We start from the raw sequence: 26,954 nt of genomic DNA on the forward strand, positions 1-26,954 counted from the left end.
AAAAGATTAACAACAGCAACAAAAAATGTACAAAGAGATAATTAAAAAACTTTTTGTCATTGTTAAACTCATTCTATTGCAATTTGTGTTGCTGACTATGTATAGATTGTGCTATTGGATATCATCTCATAATTCCTCGCATTATTTTAGCTGTGCATTTGCCCATATACCAGACATTATGTTTTATGTTAGTATGCATTGTGAATGTCAGCATACTTTGAGAGGCTTTTTGTTTTTTTCTTATTTTAGATTTATAAATTAACAATATCATCTAAACAAAAAGACTTTAGTGGCAAATACCAAAGAGGCCATTACTTTCTTTGATTTCTCTGATATTTTTCCACTAAAGTATTTTTGTTTAGATGACATTGTTGATTTATAAAGATAAGTACATTTAATCAACAAAACAAATTTAAACATTCTAATTTCAAATTATTTTAAAATTGATTACCTGATGAAATATATTAACAATACAAATACACATCTTCATTTCTGAACTATTCAATCTTTGAGAACCACGAGAAACAATTATTTCCAACCAGTGTTTCAGATGATTTAATAGATGTTCACAGAATTTTTTATTAAATATATTAGGAAACAACTGAGTTAAATAACTGTAATGCTGAACTATACCAAGATTTAAATTTCTCACATCTCCCAGCTGTCCTAATAATCCTCTGATCATGTTGTGAATCTAGAGATGAAATAAAATGAATCAAGAAATAATTATTTTTTATGTATTAAAACATTTAATAAAACTTACCTTTTCCATATCAAATTGGGCACCACCTAAAAATTTTTTCATACATTCAAAGCTCGCTACCTGCAATTCTACATTTGAAGTATTCAGGGCTTTATATAAAATATTAAGAATTTTATCTTTGCACTGAGGAATATAATGACATGCTGCAAGTGCTCTTAATGCAGATTTTCTTAATGGCACTAAATTAGTAATTGATTTATAACAAGGTAATCTCAATAATAAATTATCTTCTGTTTCACAAAGTGCTATCAGTTCTGTAAAAAATACTTTATGTTCCACTATGTTCAAATCTGAAATAAATTTATTAGTTTCATATTTAATCTTGGTATAGTTTAATAAAGAATGCTTTAAAAAACATTATAAAAATATATTACACTAATGTTATTTCAAAATTAATTCTCAATAAATTAAAATTAGTTGTTGAATTTCCGTAGACTCATCTGAATACTAACCTTGTATAACTTTGCAGTTAACTACTTAAAAATGTAACACAAACGTTTTTGACCCATTTCTAGGGTCTTCTTCAGGTGTTTTATAAGTTTTTCTGGTGCGACTCCAATTTTTAACAGTTCAGGTCTCCAATGCTTCTGTCTTAGGAGTTTTTTAAAATTTCAAAATTCAAATCTCCAAACGATGTGTGCCTGTGCCAGTTGTTATAGTGTTGCATCATAAATAGTCTGCCATGCTCTTGATAGTTGTTTTTCTTCTTTAAAATTGATTGACAGGCCTTTGTAGTCCGTTTTAAAAATTTCTGACGCCTCTAGATTTTGTAGTTGGTTTATATGTTGGGTTTATTGACTTGTTGCTTGTTGTAGGTTAGGGATAATGCCGTTTTCGTTGGAATATATCGCTAAGGCGGTATTGCTTTTATTTTTTCAATGTCCGTCTTGTGCTCAGAGAGGTATTGCTTCAGGTTTTTTTTGTAGATCCAACATACACAGTGTATATGAGGTCCCTATCGAATCTTTTATCTTTTAACAGGATTTTATATACTCCTGGCATTCTTTCGATTTCGGCCCGATCTTTTTCGTTTCTCAACATAGCGAATGTATCTGGCTTACGTCTGTAGGCTATTTTTGCATTAGTGTAAGCTCCAATTTCTTGATATAGGGACTGCATAGGGCACTCATATGTTATAGCTATACAGTAGGGAGATGCATCTTGTCGTGGATCCTTTCCTGGGATCCTATTCAATTGGTCTTCAAGCTGGTTTCATTAGTTATCAGCCATTCTATAAATTAGGCCATTATTGTAGCCGTGTCTCTCAGAAATTTCTGCTATTTTCCTTATTTCTCTCCATTTGTCTTGTTCTTTGCTACAGTCCAGATACATTCACCATGTTGAGAAACAAGAAAAATCAGACCGAAATCAAAAGAACATCAGGAGTATATAAAATCCCGTTAAAAGATAAAAGATTCGATAGGAACCTCATATATGTTAGATCTACAAAAAAAAACTGAAGCAATACCTCTCTGAGCACAAAACGGACATTGAAAAAATAAAAGCAATACCGCCTTAGCGATATATTCCAACGAAAACGGCATTATCCCTAACCTACAACAAGCAACAAGTCAACAAACCCAACATATAAACCAACTACAAAATCTAGAGGCGTCAGAAATTTTTAAAAACGGACTACAAAGGCCTGTCAATCAATTTTAAAAAAGAAAAACAACTATCAAGAGCATGGCAGACTATTTATGATGCAACACTATAACAACTGGCACAGGCACTCATCGTTTGGAGATTCGAATTTTGAAATTTTAAAAAATTCCTAAGATAGAAGCATTGGAGACCTGAACGGTTAAAAATTGGAGTCGCACCAGAAAAACTTATAAAACACTTGAAGAAGACCCTAGAAATGAGTCGAAAACGTTTGTGTTATGTTTTTAAGTAGTAACTGTAAAGCTATAGGTTAGTACGATGTATCTGTAATTATCGCTTTGTTTGCTAGATGGATTTGACTCATATGAATTTTAAAATGTTAAAATAAATTTATTTAAATATTCTAAAATAAATTGTTATTCTTAAAATAATTTTATTTTGACTTCATTTTAAAATTAAAATTTATATTTGTTAGTTAGAATAAAATATCTGAGTATTTGTAATTATATAGCTACTTAAGCAAAGTGGTAAGTATTCTATTATGTCTATTTTTTCTTCAAAACAGTGAGATTTTAGAAAAGTTTAAAAAATTATTTATATCATCCAGACTGTTTTATCATCTTTCCACGTTCTTTCCTAAGCTCAATTAATATAAATATTAATATATATAATTTCTTTAAACTCTGTAAGCAAATGACCCTTTCACTTTAAATCTTAAATTAATCTAAACATATTTATTTATCAGCTCAAATATTTTTTTCAAATAAATAACAATCATTAATAACTGAATGAGTCAAAGTTTAAAAATCTTTTAACTATTTTAACTATATTTAAAAAGTCATCTGAAGATGAGATTAAAGTCTCTGTGGATACAGAGAAACTCATAAACATCATTAATAATTACAATGTTCCAATGTTGTAATACTTCAATAAAGAAATATTCAAAAACCATTTTAAAAATCCTCCTGATAATTTTCTGTTTGTTATTTTCTTCAATAAAAATATTTTATATTTATTTTGGTAAATAAATTATTATATTCAGATTACTTTGTTCTTATTCTTTTGCTATTAGTTTGTTTTAATTTTATTTTAAAAATTTACTCAATTATTTTAAACATAGTTTGAGACGTTTTCTTTTCATATTCTTTTAAGCTGTTTTTGTCTTGATATTTTTAAGTACTTTCATTTTTTTAACATTAAATGTGCATATATTAGTATGTTTATAGAAAAAAGTTACCATTCTTTGTTTTATAATGTATGTTTCTTCTTTAAATTAAATAATATATTGAAATACGTTTCATTACTCACCAATTGTAAACAATCTTGGTTCAAGTGTAGTACAAAAAGTGTTTCCATCCATGAGTCCAATCTGGGCATTTGCAGGTTGATGACGTAAAAGATGTTTTTTAGGAGGAATCATATCTGCTAAAACATCTTTATGTGGATCCATTATTTCTGTAACACTCTTATTAGATACTTTTGCTAAAACTTTTAAAGAATGCATAGCCTACATAAAAAAAAATATTTTAAAATAAGAACAGTATTATCAAAATTAAATAATTTTATTACATTATTATCTTTCAAATAAAAGAATTATATGAAGTTTAAATTATTTTTATAGCTATTACAATTTCATTACTATATTAAGTAAAGAAACTAATCACATAAAGTTATTTAATTTTAATTAACATCATAAAAGTTTCATATAACGTAACAACCCGGAATTAATTAAATGCCAAAATTTATTAAAATTCAGATTACAATAGGATTCAGAATAGGATTTAAATCAGTAATTTTTATCTAATGTCATTCAATTTCTCTTTTGATCACATAATTTAAATTGCCAAAAGTATCATGATTTAAAACCCAAGATATATTAAAATAAATTATCTAACTGAAACAAAATTTTATATATCAAACTAAAAACATAAATATGTTTTATAAATAATAAACTCTAATTTCTTAAATTAATAACAAAATTCTGCTTTATTAAAGTTCACTTACATTAATTAACATTAATTAATGTATGTGAGCTCCAACAAAACAATTTATTTTATTAATGTTTTGTTTACCTTTAATGAATTCAAATAGCTGTAACCATTTTTAACATGATTTATTAGATATTCTCAAAAATAGTTTATGAATAAAATATATTAGATGTTTTAACTTTTTGAAATATGTTATTATAAGAAAATAAAAGAGAAATTTGTAGTTTAGAAAAAATTGAAAGTAATTGAGATATGATTCTTAGTTATTCTTCATTTTCATTCAATTATTAAATATTTTAACAGCTTTTTAATTTATAATAAATGTAATTAATTTACAGATTTTTAAAACTTCATTAGATACTTTTATTTATTTCATTTAATAAAAATTAAATAATTTTCTGAATTTTTATTATTAATGGTGATGTAAATGAAATTTAGAAAAAATCTGTATAGCAAAATTCTTTTATAATTTGTTTAAACAGATATTTATAAACTCCAATTAATTTCATGTTTATACATACTTGTTCTCGTACACATGTATTAGGAGATGTTACTTGACGAACCAATTCTTGAATAACTTCATGAAGTGATTTTGTTTGTGCATCAATAAGTTCTTTATTTGTTCCATCAGGAATAATAGGTGTTCCACAAAGTGTAAGCATTTTTTCAAGATTAGATCTAATTCAATATATAAATAAAATCTAAGTTATTCTAGCAAAGATTAAATATCATGTATACTTAACTAGTATTTGTAAAAATTTAGTATTAATAAAATGCTAAAATAATCATATGCTATATTAAAATTTTACTTATCAGAATTAAAACTTCAAAGTATTAAATAACTTGTAATATATGTTATCATAAAAACACAATCTTTTAATAATTTTACATAAATATCTTCATTACTTAAATATAAATTATACATAATATAGTAGATTTTAAATTTATAGACAATCAATAGTAAATAGAACTAGATTTGATTATAAATATAATATTTTAAAGTCAAGTAGTAATGGAATATTTATGAAATTTGAAGTTTAGAATGTTTGGTTGTAATAATAGAATAATTATGTTCTTCAGAATTAGAATGTTTTGTAGCTATATTATTGATAATGGATTAGTATTCTCACAAATATTACAATTAAAACTTTCTTGATTTTTTGAAAAAAGTTTGAAATGTGTGATTAAAATGTTACATTAAATTATGATACTGTTTTATTTCTTTATTTATAAGAAAATGAAGTTTTGTTATTGAAAATGTTACAAAATTAGAAATTCACTGAGATTAATGAAATTGCAGATTATTATATATAAAACTAATAATATGTAAAAATGGAAGTTTAATTCTCTGAACTAGTAATCATCTTTACTACACAAAGTATCATTTTTAGCTGAAAATAAAAACATGAGAATGGAGCATGCAACATGTCATATGTATTAGAAATTTATAAAACAAACACATAATAATTGTTTGAAAATAAATACATTGGTACTGACAGATTAATAGCTTCATTTCACAAATTCTAAACAGCTGAAATATGAAGAAGTATGAAAATAAAATAGTACTCACTTTGCCATATCTACTGCACCACTTGATACTTCTCCTGTTAAATCCATCATGACAAATAATAATGCTCTCAAAAATAAGTACTGATGAGCAAATACCCATTTTAATGTCATCCGTTCAAATAAGAATTTTAATGAAATACATCTGAAATTTTAAAGTATTTCAAAATTTTAAAATGTGATATTAAAATGTCACAAACTTTTACAATATTAGTTAGAACATAAATAAATTTATGAGATGAAACAGATTTATTTACAGATTTAACTATAAAATTTGATAATTTTTTAAAATATTCTGATGTTTTATTTTAATTTCTAATAAAATTATTGAACCAAACAACAATTATTCAGAAAATTGACCTAAAAAAAAAAATTTTATTAAATTGTAATTTATTATAAGCCATTTCAGTCAGCATCTGAATTCATTTTTATTTCCTTTCACTATAATTAATAATATAAATTAATTGATATAATTAATGTAAATATAATGTATGTCTATCAATGTAAATTAATCAATAATTTTAAAAAAAAAGCAAAAACTTCATTATAACTTACATTACCTAACAAACATTTTTCAAATTCATTTATTTTATATTTGCTATTTGAAAGCTATCTTAAGTCATGCCTTGAAAATTTGGTTTGAACCAAACCTGATTTTGATATATGCAGTATATAAAAATAGTTTACATAACAGAACTATAAATGCAATTATTATTTACTATAAAATGTCTCGTTTTGATCAAAAATTATAATAAAATTATGATATAATACTTTAATTTTAAATTTGGATATTTAGGTCAAGTCATAAGTAACTTCTGTTTTTTTATCAGGCATTTATCTTGCTTTCATTAAATAACAAAATTATATTAATTTACTAGCAGATAAGCCCAACGTTGCTCAGGCAAAAAGTAACGATAGCGAAGATTAAGATTATTACATTACAGCCAATCTTAGCCATTTTCACAGAATACAAGAATCAGGTTCCCCCTGTTCCAGACTAATTAAAGAATTTTTAGACAGGTCTAAAAATGTTCAATTTCCTGAAAAAACCCACAAGAGAAAGCAATGGGCCTGTAAATCTTGCACATTGCTTTCTCTTAACACTTCCATTGTTAACAATGGAAGTGTCAATCCCCCACAGGAAATTTCGAAAAATCCCTTCTTAGTGTATGTTCTCATGACATACCCTATTAAAATGCAAAAAAACCACATCTAAAATAGAATAATAGAAGCCAATTTCTTCATGGTAAGCCTTAATCCTGTCCCTCTCCCAGCAGGGGGGAATTTTGAAAAAATCCCTTCTTAGTGTACGTTCTCATGACGTACCTTAACTGTGTACCAAATTTCAATTTTCAACTCCTAACCGTTTGGGCCCTGCACTTATTGTTATTATCGTCAACCCATCTCAATTATATATATAGATTGTGTATGACCTTATCCCATCTTTCTGGCAGTTTATCAATTCCTTCCTTGTAAAATGTGGTTGGTTTGGACTGGAAAGAAATTTTCAACAGTCTGACTGACTTTCTCTTCAAAATTGAAGGTTTTTCCATTCAAAAAGTTTTGTAAGGAACAGAAAAGGTGGTAATCTGTCAGGGCAAGGTCTGGGAAGTAAGGTGAGTGTGGTAAAACAGACCATCCAAGCTCAAGAATTTTTTCTTGAGTCACCCTTGCTGTATGTGGTCACGCATTGTCATGTAAAAGAATGACATTTTTGCAATTGACAAGTGCAAGACACTTTTCATAGAGTTTCTCTTGCACTCTTTGCAGCTGCTGAATGTATCTATCCACAGTAATCATTAAATTTGACTTCAACAACTTGTGATGTATCATTATGTCTTGACAATCCCACCATATACACAATAAAATCTTTTTGCCATGAATGTTTGCTTTCAGATCTGGTAGGGATGGTTGATCCTTATCGAGTCGCTGTCTTTTGCAAATGATATTGTCATAGGTAACCCATTTTTTATCGCCTGTTATAATCCTGTTTAAAAAAGGCTCAATTTTTACCCGTGAGAGCAGACTTGTGGTGATTGACATGCAATCTTCTTTATTCCATTCACTGAGATTGTGAGATACCCATACTCCTTACTTGCTGACTTTCCCTATTTCTCCAGGTGATAGTTAACAGTTGATTGTGATGTATTCAACCTTTCTGCTATACCTCTTGTTGATTTTGCTCTGATATTGCCTTTAAAAGGTTGTCATCAAAATCAGAAAGACATCTCACCCTCGATTCGTCTTTTAAGGTTGTATCTCCAAAACAGAATTTTACAAACCAATTTCTAACTGCCTGATCAGTTATCAGTCCTTCACCATATACACTGCATATTTTCTTCAGCTGTTGCCTTAGCACCATTGTCTTGTTTAAATTCCCAAAGCATTACATGACAAATATGCACTTTTTGACACTCCATTTCAGATGTTAAGAAAACAGTTTAATGTAACGTGCATCATACAAAACAAATGACATAAGACTAACTGAACCCTCATCTATATAGTGAAAACAAAAACTCATTTGTCCCAGTGACTCATAGTGGGTAGATATGAACAATAGATTCTATTTAGCTGCATTGGAAGTTACTTATGACTTAACCTGATATATACACTTATAGAATGTGTTATATATATATATATATAAAAATGACACATTTATAGTAGTTTGCAAGATGATAATCATCAATCAATGTCAAAAACATTAAAATGACTGATCAAATTTGGAAACTAAAAATTTAAATAATGGGTATTATAGAGATATGTTTATGTGCATGAATATAAAGTAAAATCTTGTTTTAATGGATCACTCAGGCCACAAAAAATCATCCGTTGTATTATGTTACGTTGTGAATCAACATAATACAATAATATTATATTGCAAAGATCAGATTTCCTGCACACCCAGGAAAATATCTGTTATTCAAAAAAATTTGTTATTTTAATCACCTATATATAAGAAATACAAGTGTTTGAAATTATTTAGCGTCTTGAGATCTCTGTTCTTTATTCTATAAAAACATATATGTTAAATGATCATATGTTTTATATGTTTACAACAAAGTTAAAGGAAACTGTATACTGTATGCAGAAAGAGAGGCAAATTATGTATGATCATTAGCACTTTACTCGACTTCATGAGTTGTTAAAAAGCTGATCCATCTTGGTTTGTTATGATGCCGCTCTTCTGCTTATTGAATACAACAACTGCTTGATATTAGCAGTGTCATGTACAGCCAATTCATTTATGCTGGAACTCTTCAGGAAGGTCTTCATGACTTGGAAAGACTTGATGGCCTCACTAAATTTTGTCACTACACTTGAACCAGAGTCAAAATGTCCACTAGGCGGCTCTTCCTCAATCATATCAGACTGCTGACTTTCTTCATACAATTCTTCAATTGTACATATTCCAGATGTAACAAGTGCATCATCAAACTTTACAAATTTCTGGAAACACCCAAATATTAACTAAACATTAAAAAAGTGTGAAGTGTAGATAATGCTAGAAAAATCCACTATTCTGAGTTATAGATCCACTAAAAGGAGGTAAAATTACATTGATTTGTCACAACCTAGAAAAAATAATCTGTTATTCTGAGAAATTTGTTGTTCCACAATCCATCTAAATAAGATTCTACTGTATATATAAATTATAACAACTATAACTAATAATTATTATAAGTTATTAATTATAGTTGTAGCTTTTATAATGGGCAACTATTTACCTTTTATTTGAGCAATTTAATTTTTACTTATGATTTACTTATGAAATTATGTGTTAAAAATTACAGTTAAAAAAAATTGTTAAAAATCAAAACATAATTGATTAACAAAATTTATAAGAACTTACCCTCCTAATTTTGCATACCAAGCTCTTTCATAGCACAAAGAGCACATTCTTTCTGCAAGATATTCCAAAAATGGTAACTTGCAAGCCTATTTCATAAAAACAAATTTTTATTTATATATAAAAGAAATAATGCATAGACTTAATAAAGAAATTATTAATAATTGTAAGAAATAAATAAAATTATCAATTTAAATTCATAGTATGATATAGTTATTAAAAAATTTAAATTATACAGTATAACACAAAAACACTTGAAATTTCTAATTCTCTTAAAATTACTTTTAAAATATGTTATTAATATTTTTCAAAAATTAATTATTCTAATTAATGTCTTACTCTTTCTTTTGATGACAGGATAATTGTTGCTGTATCTAAAATGATCATCAATGCGAGATGACCAGGTTTACAGAGTTCCTTTTCTTCATGGCCCATTATTGCTACTAATGCATCGACCAATACTAATGGATCCATACCTTGCAATTTATTTTGTCTTCCCATTGATGCAAATGGACCACACTGCTGGCTAACAGCAACCATTGTATAATGTCTTACCAATGCTGCCATAAATGGAAGAACCACTGCACGAAGTTCTTTGATTGCAGCGGCAACTAAATAAAGTAAAATAATTTAATTTTATGCTCTTTGTACTTACAAATAAAAATAATGACATTAACATACCAAACATTCCAGTCAAAGCCATTTCATGAATTTTTCGTGTTTCATTGTCAAGACATTTATAAAAGGGTCCTTGAACAGCACTGATATCGGCATTTGCGAAGCTATGAAATATTTAAAATGTGATATAATAAATTTAATATTTTACAATTCAATAAAATTATAGAACATAAATTTACTGAAATTTATTAATTCACTAATGATTATAAAATAATTTCCAGTGTTTAGAACAACAGATCTCCAGAAACATTTCACTAAATGAACTGAAACTCTGGAAGTGCAATTTATTGTGGATACATTGAAGACTTTTGTAAAATTATATAATATAATACTTTTCTAAGAAATATATTTTTGGAGTAAACAATGAACAGTAGTATGATTTCATTGAATTCAAAATACATTTCTTATGCATTAAAATCTAGATACTTATTGAAATCATCTATTTTAAATTTTTGTATTTTAGATAGCTTATATAAGAACACTTTCAATGAATTTCACAAAACCTTCCATATGGTTCATTTTTCTAATCACATAATACTGATTGTACGCTGTACTGTCAGCCATTACTAAAATTTTCTTGGTAAATTTCCAACTATGCTCTAGCTATATCTTGAGTCTGTGACCACTGATCACAAACAAAACTTGCTTTTATGACAGCAATTGTTTGCATAATGAAATATTGCTTTCTTGACAATTCATATTTCAGATGCAATTCAGATTTCTTCAAATTTATGCATCAGATTCTGTATCACAAGAATAGTACAAGAATTATACCACAACTTCTGATAATGTTATACTTATGAACTGCAGCTTCTACATTGAAATCCTGACAATAATAATATTAAATTATTTCTCTCTATTACAAGATGTCAGAGGTCTTGTTGATTACTGGGTAGCTGCACATAACTGCATCCTACTATGGTGAAGTCTAATTCATGATGAGGCTGAAAAAAGGCCATCTTAGTGCAACAAGGCAGAAAAATTAAAAAACAGATTTTTAATCTTAAAAATAACAACTAATAATTATCCCTAAGTTATCTTAAATAAACATTCAAATCTTCACTAGAAGTGAAGGGCTACATCAGACATTATCTGTTTTCTCAATCAAAGAAATATTTTCCTATCAGAATACATGTATTCAGTGTTCTACATACATTTTCAATAAAATAAACTGTTATTAAGTTAGCATTTATGAATAATTTGTAAAATTCTATTTCATCTAATGACTTTCATGCAGATGACAAGAGTGAATAAAGGTTGATAGCTATTAGTTGAGTATTAATAGCTATTAACAGGGATATTAGATAATGGCAGATCAAGATCTTCACAGATGCATAGTATCAATCTTTATAAATTAGAATCAGAGAACAATTTATATTTTATCTTTTATAATATAATATCACATTTCATATACTGTATATCAATATTTAAAAATATATATATATGATATGCTTGGCAAGTCAAAAAGAGATGAATCCATTATCTTGTAATATTTTAACTTCCATATACTATGATACACATTTTCAAAATAATATAAGAAAATTTACTTGTTTAAAACCAAGTACAGGATTTACAATTTACATATTTTCAAAATACCAACAATAATTTCTACTGATGCAAATCTTGCCATTTAAATTCAAATGTCTGTAGTTTTATTGCTTAATTTATTCACAACAGACTATAAAAAATATCTTAAAATATCTATACACATGTTCACAGAAGTTTTCATTTATGTTATGATTTAGTATATAACGTTAAAATTCATTTTGAAAAATTTTCATATGAAAACAAATTATCTATAAAAATTTAAACAACACTTTCAATTAAGTTAAAAATTTATTCAACAGCATTAATAACAGATTGAGTTGAAATATGAATATTTCAAGACTTACAAAACTCATTCTAAATCTGTTATCAATTACAAATCATTTAGCTACAATATTCTGATAGTAGTAAACAAAATATGTATTATATTGTAAAAATTATATTCATAATTAAAACAAATCTTTATTTTAAATATTTTTAGTATAATAACATTATGATGAGCAATTATCAATAATTATTGATAATTTCTCATCGTGTTATTTTGTTGTATTCATTGCATTTTCAAACACAAGTTGTAATATGCATACTTTAATTTTTATTATATAAATTAAAAACATAACAGCATAGTAAACAGAATCTAATAAATATATAACTTAAATAATAAATTTAGATAATAAATAAAATAAAATAAAACAAAACTGTTATTTTAAATAAATACAGTTTTTTTTATTTTATGAAAATGATCTCTTAGATAAAAAAAACCCCCCATTACCTAGGATGAGAAAATAATTGCTGCATGTTATGTCTGTTATCATCTTGTTGTATATTGGCAACAAGAAATCCTTTTATAACTTCCCAACATTGTTTCCTATAAAATGGATCTGTTGTACTTGATTTCAAAGCATTAAATGCTGTTTCAACAATCTGTAAAAACACAATTCCAAATATACTTAATTGTAAAACTATATCAAATTCTATAAAATTTATGTAAATTTATAAATTAATAATTTGATATATCTATCTATATTATAACAACTGCTATTAATTGCCAAACCTTATCCACAGGTAATGCAATAGGATTTTTTTGTTCTTGAAAATAAACAGTTATGCATGGTCCAACACTTTCACTATCATTATATTCCAGCTGAAATTAAAAAATAAAATATAATTCTAATGCATAATACCTAATAATCAATAAAATAAAAATAATTTAAATTATAATTTAATGTAATAAGCAATCATCAAATGTTCAGTAATATAGTAGTTCATCAACAAAATCAACATTCACATGACTCACACACAAATTTATTTTCCAGACATGTATTAAATTTCCACCTTAAAGTCTTATCACATCACATGTCCAAATAAATTCCAATTCATAGAATGCTGTACTATTAATAAACAATTCCAGATAATTTGCTACTTTTCAGATGCTAAACTAGTGGACATTCCAGATTATTAGATGCCAGAACAAGGTTGGAAAACAGAACATATTTGTAAATGAATGGAACAAATTTAAAATATAAAGTTTTGAAAGAATATAAAAAAGTTAATTATAATAATAACAATTAAAATTATAAAATATTATACAGAAGGAGGAAAAAATTGTTTTCATATATATAATGATATATTACCAATGTAGATGTTACAAGTATTTTGTATAAAAATTTCTAAGAACTCTCTAATAAAAATTAGAGTTTTCCTGTGACAAGAGGCAATTTGTTAAATATGATCCCCATCTGGAGAATAGCTTTCTGTTACCATTAGCTTAGCTAATTCTGTTGTAATCCTGTTGTTTAATGTACTGTCCTTATGTTCTTTAATTTTTTCTTGTAACATACAAGCTATAGCATCAATGTAAATAGTTGTATTTGTACCAGAACTTAAAAAGATTTTGTATACCCTGGATTATCGTAAAAATATTAATAAATTTCTTTCATTTTTAGTAGTATAACAATGATACAGAACTTATGGAGATATCTAAACCAAGATTTTTGGCATGACTTTTAATTTTATTTGAACAGTTACCAAAAACAGGTTAAAAATATGATAAATTAACTTTTCGAAGCTGAGGAGAAGTGAATCATGAAAGATGTTGTGAAGATAATTAAACTTACTTAGAGAAGATTTTCTCTATATGGAAAATAAGAGGATAGTTTCCAATGTTCTGTATTTTCAATGTTCTGTATTTGTCTCAGTTTGCACTATTTCTATTTACACAAAACTTATTTTGAATCCAATCTATTATGTAATTTGAGGGTTAGCAATATACACATTCCCTTTCAATATCCATGTATTTTACCAATGTATTCATTGATAAAATATTGATATTGATAAAATTATTTTTTATCCAGCTGAATATTTAATTATTTTATACGTATTAGAAATTTTGTTCTATATGAAATTATATCATTTCAATTTGTAAAATTATTTATCTTAATAAAATTTTAGTATTACTATATTAAATATTTTTATGATACCTTCTGTGGCTCCATCATCATTTTTCTATTTCCTCCTCCAAACTTTCCAAGAACCCTAAATGCTACCTGTGCAATTCCATCTACTGGGTTTCGTAATGTTCTCCACAATGCTTGCATCAACTCTGCTCTGACAGGTTGAATATGATCATATAAAAAATCAGGCTGCAAATTATCTACACATAACTCCAATGTCCTCAATCCCTGAAATGATATTAAAAATATCAGCAATGATATAATACAAATACGTTGTGAATTAATATTTTTAAATATCCAATGATTTCTATTGAATAAGATTCCAAAATATACAATTATATAATATTTAGATATCCTAGTTTAAATGTACTATCAGTACAAAAATTTATATTCAGATTATATGTATACATGATCATAATGTAAGTTTTTGTGCTGATAATAAATGTTAACCAAATAGTATTACTATGATCAAAAAGTATCAGAAATGGTTCATTTAAGCTTTACATATACAAGAGGATGGTGTCTTCGTTCTTTTCATCAATTGGTTTGACCTTCATTAACATCTAGCAGTGATCTGTATATCGTCATCTGTTTTCATTTGCAAATAAACACTTGTTTTGTGTGTACAGAACTTTTGTGATTTTTCAAAATGTCTAGCAATGGTGGACAAATAGACTATCAAAAACAAGATGTCTGAGGAAAGCATCAAAGATGAATTATGCTCTGGTAGACTAATCCACTTCAATTGATAAATGATGTCACTCAAGTCAGAGATTTGGTGCTCAATGATTGTCATTTAACACATTAGGACATTTCTGTAATCCTGTGCCGATTGTAAGTCCGATATGGCACCCAGGACCTTCCCAAGATGGGAACTTGTCAGCAAAGGTTGTCGCGAATGCTTGCTTTTCGTGTATTGTCGTGGTATTGTTCTGTTATGTCGAGCCCTGGGGCTCTCACCGGGTGTTCGTCTTTGCACCCACGTTCGGCTTCCTAAAGGCTATCTCATTGTGTTCGGTTTATCGGGACCGAGTGTTCTGTCGGGCGCCTCTTCACTATCGGGCTCTGTTCTCCCACTTTGGGAATGTTATGTTCTCATCTGGGGAATGTTCATCACGCGACCTTTCTTGTACCCCTGAACCTGTAGTAAGTCCTACATAGTACTCAGGGTCCCCCAAGACAGTGGTTCGTCAGTTTATGTTCATCTGCCACCTGTGCTTTACTCGGAATTCCATGTAACGGCGTTTGCTTCGTGGTGTTTTTCGTCCATTCCGAGTTGGTGTTTGTGTGCTACCTCTCCTTCGAAGGAGCATTTTGTTCTTGTTTTAGTTAAGTGTACTGTAATTGTTGGGTTTCATCTGTCACCTCCAATTTGGAGCACCCACACTGTTCTCTGTGGGCCTAGGCCCACATTTTGTAAAAGCTTATCTTGGCATTCTTATCTCTGCCCGGTACTTACCGCTCACGGCCCTCTCTTCACACTTTTCTATCATCCTTGCCCCATCTTCCCCCCCCCTCTTCCTCTTCTCACTTCTCTTCTAAGGCTAAGCCATAGGTACGGCCTTCTAAACTTTTATAGTAGTAGTAGTAGTATCATTCGAGCCTTGTCAAGCATTTGAAAGATCATTTGAGTTTGAGGTGCATTGCTTCTCAAGTTGTCTAGAAAACATTAAATTTTTTCACAAAAACAACATGTTCAAGTGGCCAAGGAAATGCTTTTTTAAGGTAAACCATTATGAATAATGAAACATGGATATATACTTTTGACACCAAAACAGCTCAACAATCAAATAAATATGACTCAAAAGGCGAAGCAAGACCAAAAAGACCACATCAAAGTCAGTCAAAAAATTAACCATTTCCTGGCTGGTGATCTACAGAACATTTTTGAGTGGAATTCATTCTGTGGCGCATTTTTTGGATAATTTTTTAAATCACGATATTTTGCTTCAAAATCGCGCTATGTTTAATCAGTTTTTTTTTGTGTTTGATTAAAAACATACTACAGTTTATGACTGTTTAATTTATAGTTTAATACAAATTTTAAATAATATTAAAATTTGAAGTTTACAAACAAAAGAAAAAAAAATTAATTTACAGAGAATCGCTGAACTTTTGCATCTATTAAGTAGACACATCTGTCTTCTTTTAAATAAAACAAACGTCGGGGAGAAGTTATTGCCATTATTTTCACTATGTCTCTAATTACTTAGCAGGGAGAGGAGTTGATTGTTATTGTAAAGTGACACATTAAAGTTTATCATCATATATTTCTGCTTATCATCATATATAAAGTTTATCATCATATATTTACTGCTAGTGAATTTTTGACACTTTTTTATATTTTTTCAATGCTTTATACAATAATACACTAAAATAAGTGATTAGTTAATTTTTTCCTGCTATTACACAATATCCGGAAGTAATGAGTTTCCCGGTAAATTTTTCAGCTAGACGCTTTTGATAAGAAATCTTCTTGTCTAAGTAAAGTCAAATAACATGAAAACTAGTAGAATTAAGACTCTAAAATGAAGAATATAGCTATTTTTTAATGTTTGTTTACATTCTGACTTTAATCACGTGGACTGGTTCTTGGCAATAAAATCCTGACCAGATGGGTCTAAAAAAACCTCACATTTGTTGAAGTTGATTCAATCATAATATAAATTACCAATTAGAGCAAAATAGACATAGAAACATAAATTTTAAAGCCAATTAACAGAAAGAAGATCTTCCATAGACTTACTATAGGGAGGTCAAGTTTCCCGAGAATATTTATTGCTATATAGTTTTTAAAATATATTTATTCGCTTAAATATTGTTGAATTAGCTAATTTAATGTCTAAGTGCATTAAATTAGTTAATTAGAGCTAAAAAACGATATAAAAAGCAAATTTATTGCAATTGTTTACATTTTACTTGGAATATTGGAAGGTTGGAGGCGGGGCTTTTCGCAGCAATTTTTTCAAGTCTGTGATTAGTTAAAGTAATATCAACAAAGACAGAAGATACCCAATAAAACTGTAGAAGGAGTTTCCTTTTGATTGTTTTAAGTCAACTGTGTAGTTAACTGCGAAGATTTGCTGTAGAAAGGTAGGGGGTTCTTTTTACCGAAATATTTATGGCCCAGGGGTGGTAACAAACCACTTATTGGTTAAACAAAGTCAATCGACTTACAGAAGAGCGAATCACAGCTAAGATCATTGGAAAACTCGAATATAACGCAAATTAATCAAATTTTTTGATTAATTAGCCTAAGGGAGAATCTCGCATCACCGCTCTCGCCCGCATCACTCTAATGGCGAGTCACGTGACATATGCCTAAGGGCGTATACCACCATGAAAAGGGTTAACCCCTTTTCATGGAAAGGGTCATGCTGACTGTTTTCTTTGATTGTTGTGATGTTGTGCATCACAAATTCCTTCTGCCTGTCCAAACTGTCAACAAAATATTATTTAAACATTTTGCATCATTTGCATAAAGAAATTCATAGAAAATTAGCTGATCTGTGGCAAAAAAACTCATGAATTTTGCACCACAATAATGCATCTGTTCACAATGCAACAAGAACATGGTGAACAGGTGCATTATGCATTCATGAATTTGTTGTTCAAGAATTTTTGGCCAAAAATTCAACAAATATGATTCCATAAGCTCCATATTTATCTGATATGTCACCATGTAACTTTACCTGTTTCCTCAACTAAAATTTTCCCTTCATGGACACTATTTTGAGTCGATTGATGTCATAAAACAAAATTTGCACAAGTCTTGAAGGGGTTTCACAAAAACTATTTTAATGCATGTTTCAAGGATTGGAAAAAATATTGGCATAAGTGCATTGCAGTGGAAGGGGATTACTTTGAAGAAAACAAAATAAATTTTGATGAATAAATACAAATCTTGTGAATGGTTTAGTAAACTAAAGCATTCACAATACTTTTTAATCATGGGAGTATATTTTCAAAACCATTCTTGGCATGTTTTATATTATATACAGTGGAACCTCACTTAACGAGCATAATTCGTTCCAGAGTTTTATTCTTAATGCAAAACACTCGTTAAGCAAAACAATTTTTCCCATAGAAATAAATGTAAAATATGATAATGCGTTCCATGCCAAAAAAATGCTCAAATGTTTTATGTATAATGTTTATTCAAAAAAAATTGTATAATATACATTGTTAAAGAGCATGAATCATTATCATCTTTTCTTCTAGCATGGAATGAACCATCCTGGAATGAGAATTCAATTTACAGAAACAAAAAAAAAAAAAAAAAAAATCACGGCTAATATGTTAGATAAATACTGCAAACAATATGCCAAATTCTTGGGTTATGTATAGGCTATATTTAAATATTAGAAATTAATTAATTTGACTAGAGGTAGGCAGTTATGTTTCCATATCATATTAAATTTAATAATTATAAATAAATATTTAATTCAGACATTTCTAAAATTTAATTTGGAATTGGTCATTAAATTTAATGACCCAAGAATTTGGCATATCGTTTGGCATGTTTATTATATAACGGGCTATGGTTGTTGATGTTTATAAGTAATATGTGTAAACACAAGTTTTGAAAAATATGTGATCACAAGCAACACTAAGATGCTAGTGGAACGAGTGGAGATGAAGCATGCTGCATGCACATAATTCAGGACTTCTACTCTCCTCATTACTTGTTATGCAAAACATTGCTCGTTAAGCGAAGCAAATTTTTACAATTTGTGTTTCTCATTATGCAAAATACTCATGCAAAGTGCTCATTAAGCAAAGTTCTGTACTTAAAAACAAACAATTTCTGATTTCAATGATGCAATTATATTATAAAAATATTTTAGAAAATTCTTAAACCTAAAATTAGAATAATAGTCTTAAATAATATTTGAGAATATCTGTCAAATATTATTTAAGACTATTCTTCAATCTCTAAAACTGAACTTCATTGTGTTTTATTGGAGTACTCAATATAATAAATAAAGCAAAACAAATAATGTCTCTATTATTTTTGAGCTTTTCAGCTCAATCTTTGAAACTGTAAGCATAAAATAATTTTTCTATTCAATATGAAACATTCTTTTACAGATATATCTCCAAAGACGAAGTTAAAGATAAAGTTAAATATAATCTAATAACATTCCATATAACAATATTGTATATTGTAATATGGAATGTTATTAGATTATTAGATGTTATCTAAAATGTTATCTAGCTAAAATTATAAATATCTGCAGATAAATATACAGGTATCCCTTGTACAACACAATACTTCTACAACATGGTTTCACTCCAACATGGTTTGAAAATTGGGATATCTCTAATACAATATGACTTCCAGTTTTGGAAATTTCACAAGTTTTAAGTATAAACTTCATTATTCAATTTTTTTTATTCAAGTGAGCATTCATGTCATCTCAAATCCGCCCATGGATTTTAAAATATTGAAATTTTCAAATTATTTTGTGCTTTTCCTCTGGTTTACTTTAATGAAAACTATAAAGCAAGGAAAAAAAAAATTGCACTAACTTTCCTATCAACTAAGTATCCTTGTCATTTCTTTCAGACTTCAGCCCTTAAGACTGTAACTGTGTTTTCTTTTTATAGATTAATCTTTGTATTTAGTAAAGTTTATTAAACTTTTTTCAACTGTAGGTATTACTTACCTACGAATGATTACTTCATTTGTAAAAATGATGAACAAAATACGGCAGTATCTTAGTACTCTAACAATTCAGTATCCAATACAAATTCTGGAAAAAAGTTGCTCAGTAACTGACTGAACAAATGTAACCTGCTAGAACAAATTTTCAATTAATAACATATTTTTATTTTGTCATCCATAAAAATTTTTATAAAAATAAAAGATATGAAAATGTTGCTGATACTTCTGATCAAGATCAACAAAAAAGCTGAGATGATGACAATACTTTGTAGAAAGAAAATGCCCTCGTTTAACTAAAATTAATATTAACACATAATACAATACCTTTAATTGTGATTGTTAATTAATTACTGATTATTAATGAAATTGATAATTTATTTTCAAACATATTTCTCTCAGTAATGAAAAAAAGAGTATACTTTTGCTAACTTCTGGAACATAACCCTATGTTTTGCATTAGTTCTTTGTTTCTTATAGCATGGATTCACGTAACACAGCACACTTTCAAAAAATAATTACCATGTTATACGACGGATATCTGTATATTGTTTGTGTTTTTTACAGAATCTATATAAGAATTCCTGTGATTTTACAATAAGTAATTCTATAATTTATGTTTCTATGAAGGATATTTTAAATATTTTCTATTTACTGTAAAATATATGTTATAAATAAACCAATTCTTATAATTAGAATTTCAAAATTACATATTACTTATATTAAAATTCTCTCTCACTTTCATAGATGTGATAATGAATTAATTAACATTTTAACCATTATCACCTACCTGGCTAACCAGAGTCTGTGATCCATTCAGAGCTGAAACTAAAGGATCCATAAGCATTGGCAGATACGGCAACAGAGAACTTAGTCTTACAGGAACAGTCAAACATAATTCTACAAATAAATCCTTCATGTGTTGCTTATGCAAACCACTCTGTAAACTATTTAATCCTATTAAAAAAAACCATCAATCAAAAATGTTAGTTATAAAAAATAATCCTCTAAATTAGTAATAAAATTTCAAAAAAGTACACACATACAGTGGTATACTTCATATTTAATTCATTCCAAGAGGCTGTTTGAATTCTAAATTGTTCATAGTCTGAATCAATTTTTCTCATTAGAAATAATGGAAAGTGAATTAATCCATTCCCAAACCTTAAACATTTTGATAAACTTTAAAATAAGTGTATTTGCTGTTTTAAGTAAAAGTAAGACAATTAAATGCCCTAATAATAAATTAAAACATGAGAACAATACATAAAATATGTGAATACTGCTTAATAAAATAAAATCTCATTTATTGGTTGCAAACCAATAAATGAGATTTTATTGAAGTACTCAACTGCTGGATATACTTTGGCATATTAAATATGGCTACCATTCCACCTGACATATATTGCTTTCCTGCTTTGTGATTAGTTCTCTTTCACTTCAATCATCAGTATTACAGCTTTCCTCTTAAGCTTTGTTGCTACCACACATTTCTAGGATGCCATGATTAACAAGTAAAAGTTATATTGAATTGAACATAAAATTCTCCTATTTTTAACAGTCATGGTTGTGATTTAATTATAACAGTTGTGAAATTTAACACACATTCCTAATGTAAGATTGTATTCTTTGTTTAGAAGCTTATTTTAAACTTTTTACTTCACATTTTGTTTGAATAACATCAAGTTGAAATATCTTCAGATAAAAAGCATATCAGGTATATTAAGCTTTGAGTTTGAAAAAAGATATAAATCTGTATGAATAGTAAAAAGTATCATATTTTATAAGGGGAATATTATCTTAAACTTTCAAACATGTCAAATGTGGTTTAAAAAGTTCCATTTGTAAAATTTTGAACTGAAGGAAACAAAATGTATGAGGTGTCACTATATATAATTCTATGAATTAAATTTAATTTGTGATCAGCTTAAAAATTATTTTGGAGCTGAAATTTAATCTATCAATAAATCAATCTGTATAATAAGAAAGCCATATGATTACAAAGATAAAGAAATTGTTTACTATTAAAAATTTAAATAATTATTTTCTGAAAGAAAAAGACATTTGAAAAACACAGGAGTTATTTTAAAATTTACTATATTTGCATGACAGAGAATACAATTAAGAGAAAGTAACTGGATTTATTATTATTTTGTTAGTTTAGCAAACTTATTAGTTTTAATCTACATATTTTATTGTTAAATACATTTTAATAAAAATGTTGTAAGATATCATTACTTTTGCAATAGAAAAACATGTGTATTTTAAAATTATAGATATCAAAATTAAATTTTCTTTAGATGTATGTTATACTGTAAAAATAAAATATTTGGAAATTGAGATATGAAAGATCTTTTTAATTTTTCTAAAAAGCCCTCTTGGTTTAAATAAATCTTATTTAAATACTTCTAGCCAACAAAATATTGCTTAAGCTAATAACTCTTTATAAAAGCACTAAACCATTACAGATAAATTGCAATTATAATAAAATGATTGCTTAGAAATATGTCAACTTTATGGCCTATCTATAAATACAGATAGGCCATAAAGCAGTTGTAACTTTCTAATTATTTTTAATAGCCATTTAAAATATAATTTATTACTGTCAAGGCATGAAATTTTGAAAACAATTTTTAAAAAATAATAAGACTAAATTCCAGAAAATGGTGACTATTACAGGTAAACAAGAAAACTGAATAAATGATATAAAACAAATGCTTCAAAACAAAATTTATATTATCTATTATAAAAAATTTATTATAAAATAATTACCTTGAAGTAAATTAGGTAATAATGGTAAAAATTCTTGATACAAGAGATCATGACTTCCACCTCCTATAGATCGAAACAGAGCTCTCAATAAAAGAAAATAATTGTATGGTTCTTTTGCACTCAATGCTAATTCCATGGATCTGTTTACAATTTCATGTAAATGAGGCTTCATAAAAATAAAAATAAATATTTTAAATTTCTTTTTTATTCAAAATGAAATTCTTAATTTAAAAATTTATTAAATTAAATTTCTTAAACATCATTAATGTTCATAAAATTTAAATAATTTTTAAATTACTTGAATTAAAAATAAAAATTTGCATAATTTTGTGTAGTTAACCTACTGACATAGTACTCACACTGGCATTTGTCTCAAAAACTGAAAATAAAAATATTTGCATAACACACACCTCCAAAGTGTCCAGTAAAAACATAACATTTAGCAAAATGCAGTTTAAAATACAGATTGATCATCACTAATCCATCATCACTAGGACCTGTAGATGCCTGACAAGCGATTTTGCCAAATTACTGATGGTTAAATTAGAATATACTTAACCAACAGCTAACCAGTTAATCTTATTTGTAAACAGTTAACAACAGCTAAACAGTTAATCTTATTTGTAAAATAAGCTGTAAATCAGTATAAGTTGGCAACATCAAACAGTAGAGGCACACTCATGAAATGACCTAAAAAATTTCAAATTGCTCTTGTGGAAATTAGTGCCAGATTATTTATTGAACTAGATTACCAATTGTCAGATTGGTGATTATCAACTTATAATTCCATTTTTTCCCATTACTTTTATTTCACTTCCATCAGCAATTCATTATATAGTTAAGTGAAATGGAAAAAATAAAATATTTCAGACAATAAGTATTTTAAATGTTAAACTGAATAAGAGTCAAAAATACAAATGATGCTAATCCACAAAATTTTTTGTTGTTTCACTTTGTTTCTACTTTTTTATAAAATAATATTAAAAAATAAAATTATTATAATAATAATAATAAACATTAAATAACCTTAAAAAATACAATAGAAAATATTTTAAAAACTTAATAATCAGTAAATTTTAATTAATTCTAATTTATTAATTATTAAAATTTCAAATAAATGACAAACCCATTAGTACTAAATAATCAATAGTCTACAAATTTAATTCCAGTTCAAAAATGTTTTAATATATTTGGTAAGCTGTCATATAAACCAATATATATGTTACAATAATAATAAAATAATTCTAATTATATTTTAAAAGTTTATATTTTACAAATCAATATTTTAAATTGTGAAATTCATGAATTGATATTGTAAGTTCAAAATACAATATGTAATCTGGAAGAGGGCAAAAACATCACAAGTGCATTTCAGAGCACTAAGTATTAATTAAAAAATAGAAAGGTGTGTGATTTGTCCAAAAATTGTAAAAGCAATGCAAATATGCTTGTATAGTTACTTAAAACCCTTAGTAGATTGTAGACAGAAAGCTTGTAATGCATGTTGAAAGCATAGGATTAAAAATAAATTATATTTTAATTCTAGAATTAATTTTATGACAGAATAAAAATATCTATTAGAATAGAGAAGTTGCGGCCAAAATTTTTATCTCTAAAATGTGAACATTGAACATTGCACCACCATCTTATAAGCCTAGAAGTTTGACAATGGCATTTGGAACATCAGTGGAATCATGATCAACATTCCAAACACCATTGTCAAACTTCTAGGCTGACAAGATGGTGGCACTCAACATTCGACGTTCATGTTTTAGAGATGAAAACTTTGACTGCAACCTCTCTATTAACTATCTATAATTTTAAGTATCTGTAGAGCAAATATTAAACATCATTTTAAAGATTTCAAATAAATATATAAATCACTGCTGATTTTGGGAAGTCAATGTTTTATTAATTAAGAGAAATGTTTTCAATCAAAATCCTCTGCTTAAAATCTTAAATTTAACAGTTTAGAATAATATAGCATAGAATATATTCTAGGCTACATTATTTTAAACTGTTAAATCATTATTTAGTTACAAAGATGTTTCTTTTTGTCAATCAGAAACCATGTCGCCATACATTTTTGCTGTTTAAACACTATGAAGTCCAATTAATCGACCACTAGGAATCCTTTCATCTTTTATTTGTTTATTTAATTGATAAGTGTTGTTTTACAATAGATATTTGAAGCTGGTTGAAGAGGAGCAACATAGAGCCTGAAACATGTAAAACAACGCATTTCAACTAAATCTATATAAATAAAAATTTAAGTGTTCATTTGTTCAAAATGTTAAATCTCCGAAGGTTATTCACCAATTGCTTTGAAATTTTGACACAACGTTGCATTCGAGTACGCACAATTTTATATACCTATTATTATATAGATGTCACACCTGTGACAGGTAAAGACACGCTTTTTTTTAAAAGCAGTGCCATCTGTTAAACGTGAAAGTAACACATGCTATACTAAATATTTTACAATTCCATTTCAATGTTTCTGATTGCATTGTTAAATTGAATTTATTTTCATTTTGATTTAATTATTTTGTGTGACATTGTGATAAACAATAAATAAAGTTGCAGTTTATGTTTTTATTTGTTGGTATTGTCTAATTGTCTACAATTTAATTAATTTCTATAGATATACTTATTTAATCTAAATATATAAAATTACTTGTCCTGACTGACTGAGTGATTGATTCATCATTGCCCAGAGCAAACCGCTGAACATAGAGGTGAGATTTGGTACATGGTTAGGGTACATTATGAAAACGCACACTAACAAGGGGACCTTACGATCTTGGAAATTCAGTTTGGGATGAGACTTTGCAGGTTAGTAGTATACCTCAAGGGTGTCCACCTAGAAGAATTGTAAAGCGCACTAGCCAGAAAATTCCGAGAAAAAGGGCTCTAAAGTTTTAAGCGTAGCTCATATACCGATCGATTTTACATTATGGCAGCACGGCGAAATGGCTGAGTCTGTAGTGAACTTTCTTGCCACGCATGTGAGCTAGGTTTGATCCTACCTTTGGCTAATTTTTTTTTTTTTAATTGTTTTAAAAATTATAACAACTTTTAAACAAAGTTAACGACCTAAAAATATTATTAATTAAATCATAAATAATTTTATTTTATTTATGAAATGACTGTTACAGCTAATTAAAATGTGAATTAAAGATAATATTTTATTTTTAAAAAGTTGAAATAATTTCAAATGCATTTTTAATGGAAATAATTTAAAACTTTAATTACCACTATAACAAATTTTCGGGTAGGGTTTTATTTATATAAAAATTTTTACAATATTGTCTTTATTTGTCAATTTTTTATTTTACGTACAAGCACCAGAATGATAATTATCATAAAAACATCGAAAACAAAAACTATTTTGACATCTTGCACAATTTATGAAGGTCGATTATTTACACGAATAACCTTTTTTTAAAAGATCTATTGAAAAACATACTTCGTTTACATTCATATAAATTTAGGGTCTTGAAAATTCCTGACCTTTTGCCTATCTTTCAACAAATATTTTTAACCTCTTCACAGCTTATAATATCTTAAAATTTGTAATAACTTTTTAATGACAATAGTAATTAAAGGTTTAATTTACATCCATTAAAAATGCATTTGAAATTATTCAACTTTTTAAAAATAAAATATTATCTTTAATTCACATTTTAATTAGCTGTAACAGTCATTTCATAAATAAAATAAAATTATTTTGATTTAATTAATAATATTTTTAGGTCGTTAACTTTGTTTAAAAGTTGTTATAATTTTTAAAACAATTAAAAAAAAAAAAAAAAATTAGCCGAAGGTAGGATCAAACCTAGCTCACCTGCGTGGCAAGAAAGTTCACTACAGACTTAGCCATTTCGCCGTGCTGCCATAATGTAAAGTCAATCGATATATGAGCTGCGCTTAAAACTTTAGAGCCCTTTTTCTCGGAATCTTCTGGCTAGTGCGCTTTACAATTCTTCTAGGTGGACATCCTTGAGGTATACTACTAACCTGCCAAGTCTCATCCCAAACTGAATTTCCGAGACCATAAGGTTACCTTGTA

The 26,954-nt window shown here is 27.5% G+C and overlaps 1 protein-coding gene across 1 annotated transcript in view; it reads right to left on the bottom strand.

Annotated features, from left to right (window-relative positions):
• Nipped-A (Transcription-associated protein Nipped-A) overlaps positions 1–26,954 on the bottom strand; it is a 188,985-nt gene that overhangs the window by 78,485 nt on the left and 83,546 nt on the right. The window contains 13 exon segments of the mRNA XM_067281093.1: positions 452–694; positions 764–1,053; positions 3,677–3,875; positions 4,878–5,034; positions 5,927–6,067; positions 9,773–9,858; positions 10,109–10,380; positions 10,451–10,551; positions 12,765–12,916; positions 13,047–13,136; positions 14,473–14,673; positions 20,901–21,067; positions 22,883–23,048. Coding sequence (XP_067137194.1) covers positions 452–694; positions 764–1,053; positions 3,677–3,875; positions 4,878–5,034; positions 5,927–6,067; positions 9,773–9,858; positions 10,109–10,380; positions 10,451–10,551; positions 12,765–12,916; positions 13,047–13,136; positions 14,473–14,673; positions 20,901–21,067; positions 22,883–23,048 — 2,265 coding nt within the window.

Source organism: Centruroides vittatus, unplaced genomic scaffold, assembly GCF_030686945.1.
Source record: "Centruroides vittatus isolate TY-2023 unplaced genomic scaffold, ASM3068694v2 contig_905, whole genome shotgun sequence".
In the NCBI taxonomy this organism is placed as follows: domain Eukaryota; kingdom Metazoa; phylum Arthropoda; class Arachnida; order Scorpiones; family Buthidae; genus Centruroides; species Centruroides vittatus.